Consider the following 14,886-nt stretch of genomic DNA (forward strand, 5'->3'; position numbering starts at 1 on the left):
GTCTAACCACCAAGGAATCTTCAGTATTCATCTCTATCTCACTGAATCCAAAAAAACTGCAGAAGGCTGTCCCCATTTAACCTTCAGAATAAGCAGCATGTGGCTATCATTTTGTCTGTTAAGTAGGCCTCCACCACCTTTCTTTACTGTGATGATTGGACGGAAACAAAAGATTGGACGGAAACAAAAGAAATTATAACACCTTTTTACATAAACATAACAGCCAACCATTGTGGTTCAGAGGTTCTGCGAGAACAGTCCATCTCCAGCCAACCAAGAGAATAACTGACAGGTAACAGGAAGTGGTTCTATTAAGATGGTTTTGCAATTAAAAGATATCAAAGCCAACTAGTTTCAACTATACACAGCAGCGTCATGTGTATACCTGGTTTTCCTCAATGTAACTGCAAACCACACCTGCAGACTGTAGATTCTACCTCAGCCCAGAGGCCCATAACCCTACAGCAACACAAATTTAAGTGACCAATCACAGTTATAATAGATTTAAAAGTCTTGTGTATGCTTCCTGTACACATTAATCTCACTTCCAGTGTTTCACATTTACAATGCAAAATCTATATGTAAAATGCTCAACAGAAAAACCCTGTATCACCATTTTATAATAGAAAAACTGTACGTCAGCTTTTCACCCTCACAGCTTGTTGATGAACTATCAAGTCACTTGATGCTTTTTAAAAAGAGAGCCAGCACGGATCTGTCGAGGGCAAGTCGTGTTTGACTAACTTGATTGCGTTTTTTTGATGAGGTAACTGAGATGGTGGATGAGGGCAGTGCAGTTGATGTATATGAACTTCCAAAAGACGTTTGATAATGTACTACACATTAGGCTCGTTAGCAAAATTGAAGCCCATGGGATAAGAGGGGCAGTAGCAACATGGATTCAAAATTAGCTAATGAATAGAAAACAGTTGTGGTGAATGGCTGTTTTTCAGATTGAGGGAGGTATACAGTGGTGTTTCCCAAGGTTCAGTAATAGGACCACTGCTGTTGTTGATATACATTAATGACTTGGATTTGGGGTACAAGGTACAATTTCGAAATTTGCAGATGACATGAAAACTGGAAGTGTAGTAAACGGTGAGGATGATAATAGACTTCAAGAAGACAGACAGGCTGGTGGAGTGGGCAGAAAATAGGCAGATGAAATTCAACGCAGAAATGATACATTTTGGTAGGAAGAATGAGGAGAGGCCATACACACTAAATGGTCTAATTTTAAAGGGGGTGCAAGAACAGAGGGACCTGGGGGTGCTTGTGCACAGGTGGCAGGATAGGTTAACAAATCAGTTAATATAGCAAACGGGATCCTGGGCTTTATAAATAGAGGCAGAGTGTACAAAAGCCAGGAAGTTATGCTAAACTGATATAAAACACTGGCTCAGCCCCAGCTGGAGTATTGTGTCCAATTCTGGGCACCACACTTTAGGAAGGACGTGAAGACTTTGGAGAGGTTCCAGAAGAGATTTACTAGAATGGTTCCAGGGATGAGGGATTACAGTTACGTGGATAGACTGGAGAAGCTGGTGTTGTTCTCCTTGGAGCAGAGAAGGCTTAGAGGCGATTTGATAGATGTGTGTAAAATCATGAAGAATTTAGATAGACTAAATAAAGAGAAAGTGTTTCCAATGGCTGAAGGGCACAGATTTAAGTTGACAAGAACCAGAGGCGATAAGAAAAAAAGGGTGGTGGATACAGATTCAATACTATCCTTCAAAAGGGAATTGGATAAATACTTGGGAGAAAAAAATTGCTGGGATATGGGGAAAGAGCGAGGGAGTGGGACAAACTGGATTGCTCTTCAAAAGAGCCACACAGACTCGATGGGCCAAATGGCCTCCTTCTGTGCTGGACTATTCTATGATTAGAATTTTCAATAACTGGAAAAAATGGCAATGTCCAAATAATGATCCAAAACTCTGCTACCCATATCCTGTTCTGCATCAAGTCCTGCTCACTCATCACCCCCGTCCTAGCTGACCCTACATTGGTTCCAGGTTAAATTTTAAATGATCAACCTTGCGTATAAATCCCTTCATGGCCTTTCCCCTCCCTAGCTTTGGAACCTCCTCTATTCCTACAGCCATCCCCCAAAACTCTCCATTATCTCCAACTCTGGACATTTGTGCAACCCACCCCCTGCCATTGGTGGCCGAGCCTTCAATCACGTAGACCCAACGCTCCGGAATTCCTCGTCCAAGCCCTTCTGCCTCTCCTTCTTTAAGACCCTCCTTAAAACCCACCTCTTTGACCAAGCTTTTGGTCACCTTTCCAAATATCACCTTTGGTTCAGTGTCTACTTACTTGTGATTACACCGAGTGCCTTGGAACATTTTTCTATATTAAAAAGGTACTATATAAAGGCAAGTTGTAGTTGTTTTAAAGAAAATTAAAACAAATTTTTAAAATGACATTTTACAGTAACACAATTCTATTTACCTATTGAATTGTCTTTTGAATATGCGGATACTTACATTTAAGTTTTTATTTCAAGGCCTCAATCTGTCTCAAAAGCCTGGGCTGCTGTATATTTTTATCTCAAAAAGTTAGTTAGAGGAGCTTGCAACCACATCTTGTATTTTGCACATGTAGAGTTTGTAGAATTTCATGGCATGCAATCAAAGATAGAAGTTTGGGTTGGCTGATCCGGTGGATATAGAGTTTATTTGCTTTTGCCAAAAGATGTTAAAAGAAAGCCAAGATCAAATTCCCAAAGCTTTATTTCAGGCAAGTCTCGTGCTTATTTAAATTTATTAATAAATGTTTTCTATTACAAGCTGCTGAGATAAGACAAGCCTCGTGAAAAGCAGTACGTGACAAAACAGTAACCTGCTTGTTTATTGAGAAATGACTTTAAGGCACTCATTTCTATTTTAGTTGTATTTTCAGTTAAAAAAATTATATAAACATTTACAAACTGTAAACAATGAATTTTTGAACATTCTATGGAGGATTTTTTGTTGATAGAAATTTCTGTTCAGTAATAGTGCACTAAGTGGTAAATTTTCTGCTACCACACACCTGGCACATACCAGGAAGGCATATCAGGAAATGGTGAACCCCCAGCTATGATTTACATCAATTAATTTTACAAAGCAGAAAATTTATGCTTAAATGCTTTAAGGCAGGAATTGACTGGTGATTGGGAAAGTCGTGATAAGGGTATCGGTTGGTTGAAATGGGCTGCAGATGAGGCTGGCAGGTACGAATAAGTGGGACCTGATGGTTCTCAAAGGCAGTTTGTCTCCCAATTTCCTGAGTGCTCTCAACAAGGCAGCTACACCTTGCTCCATGATGCTGCCACATCCCAGCAATCCTCAATAATGCTCGACTCTGCCATTCTCTTTGGTTCACATTCACACCCGTGTACCTTTGACCTGGATTCCCATCTACCTCCTAGGCTGTCTCTTCATGCTAAGTTCAGAGGTGCAGAACCTTGGTACACTGCTTGACCTGGAGCTGCGCTTCATTCTCTATATCCAGTTCCCAAAACCACTTTCTTCCATTTCCATAACATCTTCTACTCCTGCCCTTACCTCTCCCTCTCTGCTGCTGAAACCTGATTACACGTCATCATCTAAAGTCGCCACTTCTCAAATGCTCTCCTAGTCTCAACTCCACAAATTGCAACTTTTTCAGAATGCCATGACTGCACGCACAAAGTCCCATAATTCCCATCACCCCTGTCCTTGCCATGTTCCAATCAACTGATTTCAAGTTCCCCATCCTACTCTAAATCAGTCATTTTCTCTCCCTATATGTCCGAGCATGCAGCCGCAGTTCTGAATGATTCTTTGTTCCCTGCTCCATCATTAATGGGTGTTCTTTCAGCCATTGTGCTATCTGAAGTTACTTAATTTTGGTCCTTTCAAAAACCTTTTAAAATCTCACTCTTCAACTGTACCTTGTCCTGTCCTCACTCAACTTTTCAAATAGTCCCTTCTTCCCACCGGTTTGCTGCCAATTATTTTCCATCACTTTATAAAGCAGTCAAATGTGTGAGCATCATAATCTGATCAGGGCAATAGATTAGATTACAGTAGTACCAACTCAGACCCAAATCTGAATTCAGCTCAGTTAAACATGAATAACTTCTCCTCTCAAATGGCTGTAAGAGCCCTAGGTGAGCTGAGCTTGGACAATCCAGTCCAATTCCTAACGAGCACAAGTCCACACCAAAAAAACTGACAATAATTCAACATCAATCAGCATTCTCAATGGCCACAAGGGTGCTGGTGTAGGTTAAGAAAAATGTCCTGATACAGCATGAGCTCTTCTTCAAAGGTTGTGGGCAGGGGCCCAATGCATAGAACAGGAAGTGTTGGGCCGAGTATCCTGAATCAATGCCAAACATAACCCAAGAATATATCAGTGCCAAAACTTCAATTTTCAGATAACCTTCCCTGAAAGATCAGGTGACATTAAAGTCAGCATTATCTCAGATATGGTTACCAGAGGAAACAAAAGATGAAGTTTGAAATGACTAATCCCATGGAAAATACCAGAGCAGAGACAACCAAGTTCCAAACCCAAATGCCTACACAGGAGACTCTAAAGTGGCTGTAGCTTGCATTCAATCTGTTTTATTTATGAATAACAGAGTCTGTAATAAAGTTCAATGTGGATGCCAGATAAGTCCAAAATCTGAGTAATCGAAGGAATTTGGGATCAGGTGGTAATTCAGGAAGTCTGGGCCTTTTTTTTTTTTTTTAAATATTCATTTATGGGATGTTGGCGTCGCTGGCAAGGCCAGCATTTATTGCCCATCCTTGATTGCCCTCGTACGGTGGTGGTGAGCCACCTTCTTGAACCATTACAGTCCATGTAGTGAAGGTACTTCCACGGTGCTGTTACGTAGGGAGTTCCAGGATTTTGACTCGGCGACGATGAAGGATCGGCGATATACTTCTAAGTCAGGATGGAGGGGAACTTAGAGGTGGTGGTGTTCCCATGTGCCTGCTGCCCTTGTCCTTCTAGGTGGAAGAGGTTGTGCGTTTGGGAGGTGCTGCCGAAGAAGCCTTGGCGAGTTGCTGCAGTGCATCTTGTAGATGGTACACACTGCAGCCACGGTACGCCGGTGGGGAAGGGAGCGAATGTTTAAGGTGGTGGATGGGGTGCCAATCAAGCTGGCTGCTGTGTCCTGGATGTTGTCGAGCTTTGAGTGTTGTTGGAGCTGCACTCATCCAGGCAAGTGGAGAGTATTCCATCACACTCCTGACTTGTGCCTTGTAGATGGTGGAAAGGCTTTGGGGAGTCAGGAGATGAGACACTCGCCGCAAAATACCTAGCCTCTGACCTGCTCTTGTTGCCACAGTATCTATGTGGCTGGTCCAGTTAAGTTTCTGGTCAATGGTGACCCCCAGGATGATGTTGGTGGGGGATTTGGCGTATGTCAAGGGGAGATGGTTAGACTCTCACTTGTTGGAGAGTCATTGCCTGGCACTTCTGTGGCGCAAATGTTACCTGCCATTTCTCAGCCCAAGCCTGAACATCATCCAGGTCTTGTTGCATGCGGGCATGGACTGCTTCATTATCTGAGGAATTGTGAATGGTGCTGAACACTGCAGTCATCAGTGAACATCCCCATTTCTGACCTTATGTTGGAGGGAAGGTCATTGATGAAGCAGCTGAAGACAGTTGGGCCGAGGACACTGCCCTAGTGGCAGACAGAGAGGAAAGGAAATCCTGGCAGGTTGTGAGGTTGAGATGCATGCTCCATTACATTCTACACGCTCCCTTTCCCACATGTGACTAGGATAATCAATGGGATTGGGCATTTGGCATCAAGTGAGAGGCAGCAAGCAGAAGTGATAGAAATGTAGTGCATCTGAAGCAGTAGCGTAGCTAGGTCCCGAGCTTTAAACAAGGACATAGCACAAAAACGCATACGGTTCTGCTGATCCCGTCAATACAAAGCAGCCGACTTCTAAGTGTTAACTTAAAATATTTTAGTACCAGTTAGCATCTGTACATTGGACTGCTGACATAAGCAACAATCCTGCCAAAAATCAATTAAGGAAATGGATTCTTTTGTTACACAATCCTAATAACGAAAGTGTGGTCAGTATGGGTACTTTTCACAGTCCAGGGCAACCTTATGTCAATAATCCTCATGCTGTGAATTGAAAAAAGCATCTTATGCTTCAGCTTTTTGTTTTGGGCTTCTATTAACTAACAATGCAGACATATCAGCCTAGTGATATGAAGTTACTGCTGTTTTACAGGATTTGGAGTACATGAAAGGAAGAACTGCCATTTCATTCATTTGTAGTATGTACTCTAAATATCAGATTACCTTCCAGAGACATGCATGTATATTAGTTCCCCCACCCCAGGTACTGATCACTAACAAGATTTGCCATTCACCTGCAATCATTTCCTACTCAAAACAACAATACAAGATAAGAGAATAAAAGAGAGAGGTCACAGGCCAGTGTAAAAAAAATGAGCAAACTAGTATCCTTAAACTTACAGGCAACGCACACAATGAAAACTTCTAAATTTTGATCAGTTAGCAGAAAAAGAATGTCACACCTTTAGACTAATGCAATTGCTCATATCAACAAATTACTACACGAGTCAATGAATATGGATGGAAAAAAGCAAATGAACATTAACATGGGAACAAGTAATTGAATTAATCATTTTTGCTAAAGGTCAAAAAGGCACTTCTGACAGTTCTTCAAAGTCTACAGTGACATGGACTAATACCATTTCTCCCTCCCCAAAAACTGCAAAATGTTGATCATGACTTATAGCAAACTGCAAAGTTCTAAGCCCCATTAATTTTAATAATCACAGCAATAATATTTATTTGACCAGCTAATGCCCCCCATTAAGAATTCTACTTGGATTTTGTAACAGACACAGTTTACAAAGCAATTTAAAAAAGTATTCATTCTCGGAATGTGGGCGTCACTGGCAATACCGCTATTTATTGCCCATCCCTAGTTGCCCTCGAGAAGGTGGTGGTGAACCACCTTCTTGAATCGCTGCAGTTCGTGTGGTGCTGTTCGGTAGGGAGTTCCAGGATTTTGACCCAGCGACAATGAAGGAGCAATGATATATTTCCAAGTCAGGATGGTGTGTGACTTGGAGGGGAACTTGGAGGTGATGGTGTTCCCATGAAATTGCTAGCCTCGTCATTCTAGGTGATGGAGGTCACAGTTTTGGGAGGTGTTGCCGAAGAAGCCTTGGCGAGTTATTGCAGTGCATCCTGTAGATAGTACACACTGCAGTCACAGTATGCCGATGGTGGAGGGAGTGGATGTTTTAGCCATTGCCGATCAAGTAGACTGCTTTGTCCTGGATGGTGTCAAGCTTCGAGTGTTGTTGGAGCTGCACCCATTCAGGCAAGTGAAGAGTACTCCATCAAATTCCAGATGTGCCTTATAGGTGGTAGAAGGATTTTAAGGAGTCAGGAGGTGAGCCACTTGCTGCAGAATACCCAGCCTCTGGCCTGCTTTACTATCCACAGCATTTATGTAGCTGGTCCAGTTCAGTTTGTGCTCAATGGCGACCTCTAGAATGTTGATGGTGGAGGACTTGACAATGGTAATGACGGGGAGGTGGTTATGCTCTCTCTTGTTGGAGATGGTCATAGCTTGACACTTGTGGTGCAAATATTACTTGCCACTTATCAGCCCATGCCTGGGATATTGTCCAGATCTTGCTGCACGCAGGCATGGACTGCTTCATTATCTGGGGAATTGCAAATGGAGCTGAACACTATGGAATCATCAGTAAACAGCCCCACTTACGACCTGATGGAGGGAAGGCCATCGATGAAGCAGCTGAAGATAGTTGGGCCAAGGATACTGCCCCGAAGAACTCTTGCAGTGATGTCCTGGGGCGGAGATGATTAGCCTCCAACAACCACAACCATCATCTTTTGTGCTAGGTATGACTCCAGCCACTGGATCCCCATTGACTTGTGTTTTCCTAAGGCTCGTTAGTGCTACAATTATTAAAATACTGCCTTGATGTCAAGGGCAGTCACTCACCTCACGAATTCAGCTCTTCTGTCCCCGTTTGGACTAAGGCTGTAATAAGGCCTGGAGCCAAGTGGTTCTGGTGGAGCCTAAACTGAGCTTTGATCAGGTTATTGGTGAGTAAGTGCCATCTGTTTCAATCACTTGGCTCATGTTTGGGAGTAGACTGATGGGGTGGTAATTGGCCGAGTTGGATTTGTCTTACATTTTGTGGATAGGACCTAGCTGGGCAATTTTCCACATTGTAGTGGTTTGATACGACTAAGTGGCTTGCTGGCCGACACAAAGATAGCATGTTTCCTTGCCTAAAAAGGGACATTGATGAACCAGTAGGGTTTATAGCTGCATGGTCAGTATTATAGACTTTTATTTCCAGATTTTGTTGATTTAAAAAAAAATTACATTCAAATGGGATTTGAACTCACGTTCTCTCGATTATTAGCTCAGGTCGATACCAACATTCAAAATCTACAAACATAAGCTTGGAAAAACTCCATTTCAGATTAAAACAACTTAAATCAGGATGAAAAAAAAGTGTGGCATCAGCACACTGTTCTCCAATTCCTGCATCAATAACCAGAAGCTTGGACAGTAACATTTTTATAGTAGCAATGCTTTTGTGGTGAATATTGACAGAAAGCAACATAATGCTAAGGCACTCTCATCTGTCAGTATAAAAACCAATAGGCTAACATTTATATTTACCCAATGTAACTGGAAGCCAGTGTCAAATGTTTCCAAGCAATGTAAGTTCTCAAAAGAGGGGGCCATTGCTAAAATCGAGGTAACTAACCCTTAGCTTCTCCCCACAAGTGAAAACAGAGATTAGAAAATATTGTCTTGCAGGAACTGGGGTTCCTAGCCGAAGAATTGAGATCGACTCAGAAAATCAAAAACAATAAAATTTAATGAACAAACGAAGCTGTACAGGAAACTGTAGGATACAATGCAAATAGGTCTGGTCTGCTTGAAAGCCTCTCAGGAAACTGCTAGAAGGTTCCGAGCTCGGACGTCATGACGTCATCACGTTCTTCCCGCCGTCGAGAGATCACGTGACAGACGGCATGACGTCATCACGCGGAGTACAGGAAAGAAACCCTAGTACAGTTAACAGATACATTAAAAAAGGTGCAGCCCCCAGCTGTACTACATTGCTGTAAAAGAAATTATGTACGATTGTCTGTAATCCTCTGGTGGTTCCGCCACATGCGCCCCCCCAGAATTGTTTTTAACAGAGAAGGTAAGGCGAGAAGGGGGTCTGACGAGTCTGTCCGACCGACTGCGATACCCCGGCAGCTGGAACGGAGCGCTAGAAGACGAACTGGCCGTTGGCTGTGGTTGGGATGACGCCGCAGGTGGAGGAGAAGAGGCGGCCGGCTGTGGTCGACCCGGTGAGGCGGGCACTGGCGACTCGGCGAGGCGGGCACTGGCGACTCGGCAGATGACTGTGGCTGTACTGGACCGGCAGTTGACGGTGGACGACCACGACGAAGCGGCTCAGCGGTGACGACTGGTTCGCTCAAATCCAGATGCGCTGGTTTCAACCGGTCGATGGAGATGTGGTCAGGCTTACCACCGACGTCGACTGTGAAGGACTTGTCACCTGACAAGATGACGCGGAACGGACCTGTGTAAGGCGGTTTGAGCGGGTTTTTGCGAGCATGCTGCCGAATGAACACGTATTCTGCGCTCTTAAGATCCACCGAGACATGGGAGCGCTGCAGGTCATGATGCGATGTAGGCACTGGGATGAAATTCCTAGCCGCTTCCTGGTGGCCGCCGAGCTGCCGAGCCGGGGACCAGGGTTCCGTGTGAGGAGGAAGAAAATTGCCAGGCACTCAGTGGTTGGCCGTAAACCAGCTCTGAAGAAGAATGCAGGTCATCCTTAGGCGCCGTGCGAAGACCTAGCAGCACCCAAGGGAGCCTGTCCACCCAACTAGGCCCACGGAGACTAGCACGCAGTGCGGCTATAAGGGACCTGTGGAATCTTTCACACAGACCGTTCGCCTGTGGATGGTAGGCGGTGGTACGATGAAGCTTGGTGCCCAAACCTTGAGCTACGGCATTCCAAAGCTCAGAGGTAAATTGAGGCCCCCGGTCGGAGGAGATGTCAGCCGGTATCCCGAACCGAGCTACCCACGACGAGATGAAGGCTCTGGAGACGTCTGCCGCTGTGGTGGCAACCAAAGCAATTGCCTCTGGCCACCTGGTGGTGCGGTCTACCACGGTGAGGTGGTGAGTGTACCTGCGAGAGGAAGGGAGAGGACCAACCAGGTCCACGTGCACATGGTTGAATTGACGTTCTGGAACCTGAAAAGTGGCGACTGGGGCCTTAACATGGCGTTGTAGCTTGGACTTCTGGCAACTCACGCAGGTATTGGTCCAGTCACAGACATCGAGATGCATGCCCTTCCAGACGAATTTCTTTGCCATGAGTCATTGTGACGCTCTCATGCCAGGGTGTGACAACCCATGGATAGTGTCGAAAATTCTCCTGCGCCATTCGACTGGACGTGGGACGCCCATCGAGATGTCACACAGGAGTGTGGTCCCTGCGGCCTGGAAACTGACATCAGCCACTTGTAAGCTGCGGTCCAGGATGCCTGCACTTCAGGGTCTGCCTTCTGTTCTTTTGCCAAACCAACATAGTCGACTCCCAGGTGTACTGCGTGGAGCTGGGCGCGGGAGAGACAATCCGCCACCAGGTTGTCTTTGCCCGAGACATGTTGTATGTCGGTTGTAAATTCAGATATGTACATAAGATGACGTTGTTGCCGCGCCGACCATGGTTCCGCTGTCTTGGCCATCGCAAAAGTAAGTGGCTTGTGGTCTACAAAAGCTGTGAATGGGCGTCCTTCCAGTAGGAAGCGAAAACGGTGGATGGCCAGAACTCCCTATCAAAAGTACTATACTTGCGTTAGTTCTTTTGCAATTGGCAGCTGAAGAAAGCCAGTGGTTGCATGTGCCGTCGACCCACTGCTCTTGTACTGCCCCGGTGGCATAATCAGATGCGTCGGCGGTAAGGGCAATGGTTGCGCCCGGAAGGGGGTGTGCCAACATGGTCGCAGCAGCCAAAGCGTTTAGTGTCGAGGAAAGCCTGGTCCATCTGGGGTGTCCAATCGATCGGGTCTTTGCCCGATTTACCCGAGGGCCTCGTACAAAGGTTACATCAACAATGCCGCCTTGGGGACGAAACGATGATAAAAATTGACCATTCCCAGAAATTCCTGGAGGGCCCCGACGGTCTGAGGAAGAGGGAACGAAGAGACTGCTTCCACCTTCGAGGCCAGCGGGACGGCGCCTTCGGAGGTGATTCTGTGTCCCAGGAAATCAATGCTGTGCAACCCAAACTGGCACTTGGCCAGGTTGATAATAAGGCCATGTTGGCTGAGACGAGAAAAAAGGATACGCAAGTGCGTAATGTGTTCTTTCATGCTGTTACTGGCAATAAGGATGTCGTCTAGGTAGACGAAGATGAACGGCAGATCGCGCATCACGGAATCCATGAGACGTTGGAAGGCTTGTGCTGCATTCTTCATCCCAAACGGCATACGAAGGAACTCAAAGAGCCCGAAAGGTGTGATGACGGCAGTTTTGGGGACGTCCCGAGGATGCACGGGCACTTGATGATAGCCTCGGACGAGGTCTACTTTGGAAAAGATGGAATTCCCTGCCAGATGGGCCGAAAAATCCTGAACGTGAGGAATTGGGTACTGATCCGGTGTGGTAGCCTCATTCAGGCGTCTGTAGTCGCCGCATGATCGCCATCCGCCGCCCAGCTTAGCAACAATGTGTAATGGCGAGGACCAAGGACTATTCGAACGTCGAATAACACCCAGGCGTTCCATTGTATGGAACTCTGCCTTGGCGGCCGCGAATTTACCGGGTTCCAGCCTTCGAGCGCTCGCATAAACGGGGGATCCTGTCGTGGTAATGTGGTGCGCCACACCGTGCCTCGCGACTGAAGAAGAAAATGTGGGCCTGGTGAGCTCAGGGAACTCACTGATAAGATGAGAGAACTCATTTGGAGATGGGACTGCACAGGCAACTGACCAAGACATCGCGGTGCTTCGGTGGTAGGGGACCGAGTGAAAAGTGGAGGCACCGATTAGCCGGCAGTGTCGGACGTCGACGAGAAACCCGTTTGCGCAAAGAAATCTGCCCCCAGGATGGCCTGTGAGACTTTCGCCGTGATGAACTCCCAAACAAAACGTTGGCCGCCAAAACTCAACTGGACCCTACGCTTTCCGAACGTGCGAATGGCCGCACCATTGGCTGCCTCGAGGGGGGGGACCTTGACCGCCGGATTGAAGATCTAGCTTCGACGCTGGTAGGATACTGCACTGGGAGCCAGTATCACAGAGAAAACGTCGCCCTGACAGGGTCTGTAATGTATAGGCGCTTCCCTACGGACCCGACGGCCATCGCAACTCCGGCGCATCCCTTAGGCCTTATTGACCTTCTCAGAAACCGCTGGTTTGAGGTAGGTTTTTTTTTGGTGAGAAACTGCAGGGTGGACGGCAATTTCTGGCCTTCGCGCCGAAACGAGCGTGGTATGCACACCAGCCTGCAGGAGTCGTCGTCGGATTCGCTCGTGGGGGATGGGCACCTCCTGGATGCACAAGATTGTTGTGAGACGGTGAATATTTTATCCGCTTTGTCAGCGAGTTCAGCACAATCCGTGATCGCGGAATTGGCCAAGGCCGTCTGTGCTGGCTCTGGTAGTTGACAGAGAAACAGCTCGCGGAACAGAAAACATTACGATTCAGAGCCCAAAAGCGTGAGCATTTGGCTCATGAGCTCTGAGGGTTTTGAGTCCCCGAGGCCGGGCATGGAGATAAGTCTGCTAGCGCGCTCCGACTTGGACAGACCGAAAATCTGCAGTAAACGTGCTTTTAAAGCTTCGTACTTGCCATCGTTCGGTGGACTCTCGAGGAGGCTGACGACCCGCGAGGCCGTGGCGCTGTCGAGGGCGGAGACCACGTAATAACGGGTCGAATCCGCTGCTACTCCCCGGATTGCAAATTGGGCTTCCGCCTGGAAAAACCACGCGGCCGGTTGTTGCTCCCAAAATTGCGGCAGTTTGAGGGCGACAGCATTCGTGTCCATGATGTAACTTCAACGAAAATTGTTCGAAGAAATCGGGGTCACCAATGTAGGAACTGGGGTTCCTAGCTGAAGAATTGAGATCGACTCAGAAAATCAAAAACAATAAAATTTAATGAACAAACGAAGCTGTACAGGAAACTGTAGGATACAATGCAAATAGGTCTGGTCTGCTTGAAAGCCTCTCAGGAAACTGCTAGCAGGTTCCGAGCTCAGCTGCGAGAAGGTTCCGGTTCCGAGCTCAGCTGCGAGAAGGTTCCGGTTCCGAGCTCAGCTGCGAGAAGGTTCCGGTTCCGAGCTCAGCTGCGAGAAGGTTCCGGTTCTGAGCTCAGCTGCTAGAAGGTTCCGAGCTCTGACGTCATCACGTTCTTCCCGCCGTTGAGAGATCACGTGACGGATGGCATGACGTCATCATGCGGAGTACAGGAAAGAAGCCCTAGTACAGTTAACAGATACATTAACGGTGCAGACCCCAGCTGTACTACATTGCTGTAAAAGGAATAATATACAATTGTCCGTAATCCTCTGGTGGTTCCGCCACAGTCTCCTAATCTAAAGTGTACCCTCAAACCCAAATACAGAATTTTCAGTGTGTCTACATAATAGAAGTGTATATGAATAGTTTTATAGATGACTTGAAGTCGTGTTTATATGTGGCATTTCCCTTGAAATTCTATTAATTCATTTAGACTATTAAAAATACCTACAATGCAACTTTTTAATCACAATGACATTATTACTAAACCACAAAAATTCACTCTTGAACAGGGTGGCTGAGTGGGCTTAATATTTCACTTAAAAATGGAGCTTTTCCATAAGCCTTTGAGGGGAGGAGCTGAAAGAGAAACAAAATTGAGAAAATCTGCCAGGATTCTGGCTACGGAATGTCATCCAACAATCTGTTGCTGGAAAGTGCACATATGGGGATGTCAGGTGAGACCAGCACTGGGCTGAGCTCCAATGGCCATTCAAACATCCGACTGAAATAATCACTGTACAGGTTCAGGCATGAAGATTGGCCATTTGGGTGGGGTGACCGAGGGCTGTCAATGTCTATCAAACCATACTCCACCAAAATACACCAATCAGAAAGATTAGAGATTTTCTTTTGATTTGGGACACCAGGAATGTCAATCATAGAGGGAAATGCAGAAAAGCCAATATCAGATCACCAAGACATTCACATTTCTTTCCCCATTATTTTAAACTATTGTTCCGACAGTTTGAACCTGGTAAGTAGTTTGAAAAATAAAAACTAAAGCAAAATAGATAATTTTGTCAAAAGGGGGAAAAATGTCATCTAGCAATTAGCAAATGAAGTACCATCATTCCGTCCCCTCAAAACATTCTTCAAATATAGCCGAAGTACTCACACAAGTAATGTGAAATTCTCCAAGATGAAGAACACCATCCCCATGTAATGGCCAGTAGCGCTCACATTTTTTCTAGAGAAATACAAATGTTAAAATTAAGGGTATACATATATTCGTGACATCAGGTAGTTTTTGATCAACAAGAAAAAAAACAAGTTCTCCTCACAAAAACCTAACTTGTAGTACAACTTACTTCACATATCATGCTGTTGAAGTATAACTACAACTCACTACAGACTGATGTTAGTTCTACAATAAGTAATAAAAGCCATTTACAAAGTTTAAAGACAACTAAAAAAATCCATCTACAAAGTACTCGAATCTCACTTTCTTGCGAATAGGTGATTGACATTTTCAGCAGGATGTATAAAACGAATATACAACTTGCATGCTAATTC

The 14,886-nt window shown here is 45.6% G+C and overlaps 1 protein-coding gene across 5 annotated transcripts in view; it reads right to left on the reverse strand.

Annotated features, from left to right (window-relative positions):
• Positions 1-14,886, reverse strand: part of LOC147105737 (tyrosine-protein phosphatase non-receptor type 12-like) — a 144,693-nt gene that overhangs the window by 63,560 nt on the left and 66,247 nt on the right. For all 5 annotated transcript variants that reach the window (XR_015081570.1, XR_015081569.1, XM_086010412.1 and 2 more), the window contains exon 6: positions 14,489-14,560. Coding sequence is in view for 3 of the 5 variants with exons in the window: in XM_086010412.1 (XP_085866538.1) it covers positions 14,489-14,560 (72 nt within the window). In the remaining 2 variants the exon portion in view is untranslated. The remainder of the gene's footprint in view (positions 1-14,488; positions 14,561-14,886) is intronic.

This window comes from Somniosus microcephalus, chromosome 17 (genome assembly GCF_052327205.1).
Source record: "Somniosus microcephalus isolate GS21.2 chromosome 17, FLI_Smic_1.0, whole genome shotgun sequence".
Taxonomy (NCBI): domain Eukaryota; kingdom Metazoa; phylum Chordata; class Chondrichthyes; order Squaliformes; family Somniosidae; genus Somniosus; species Somniosus microcephalus.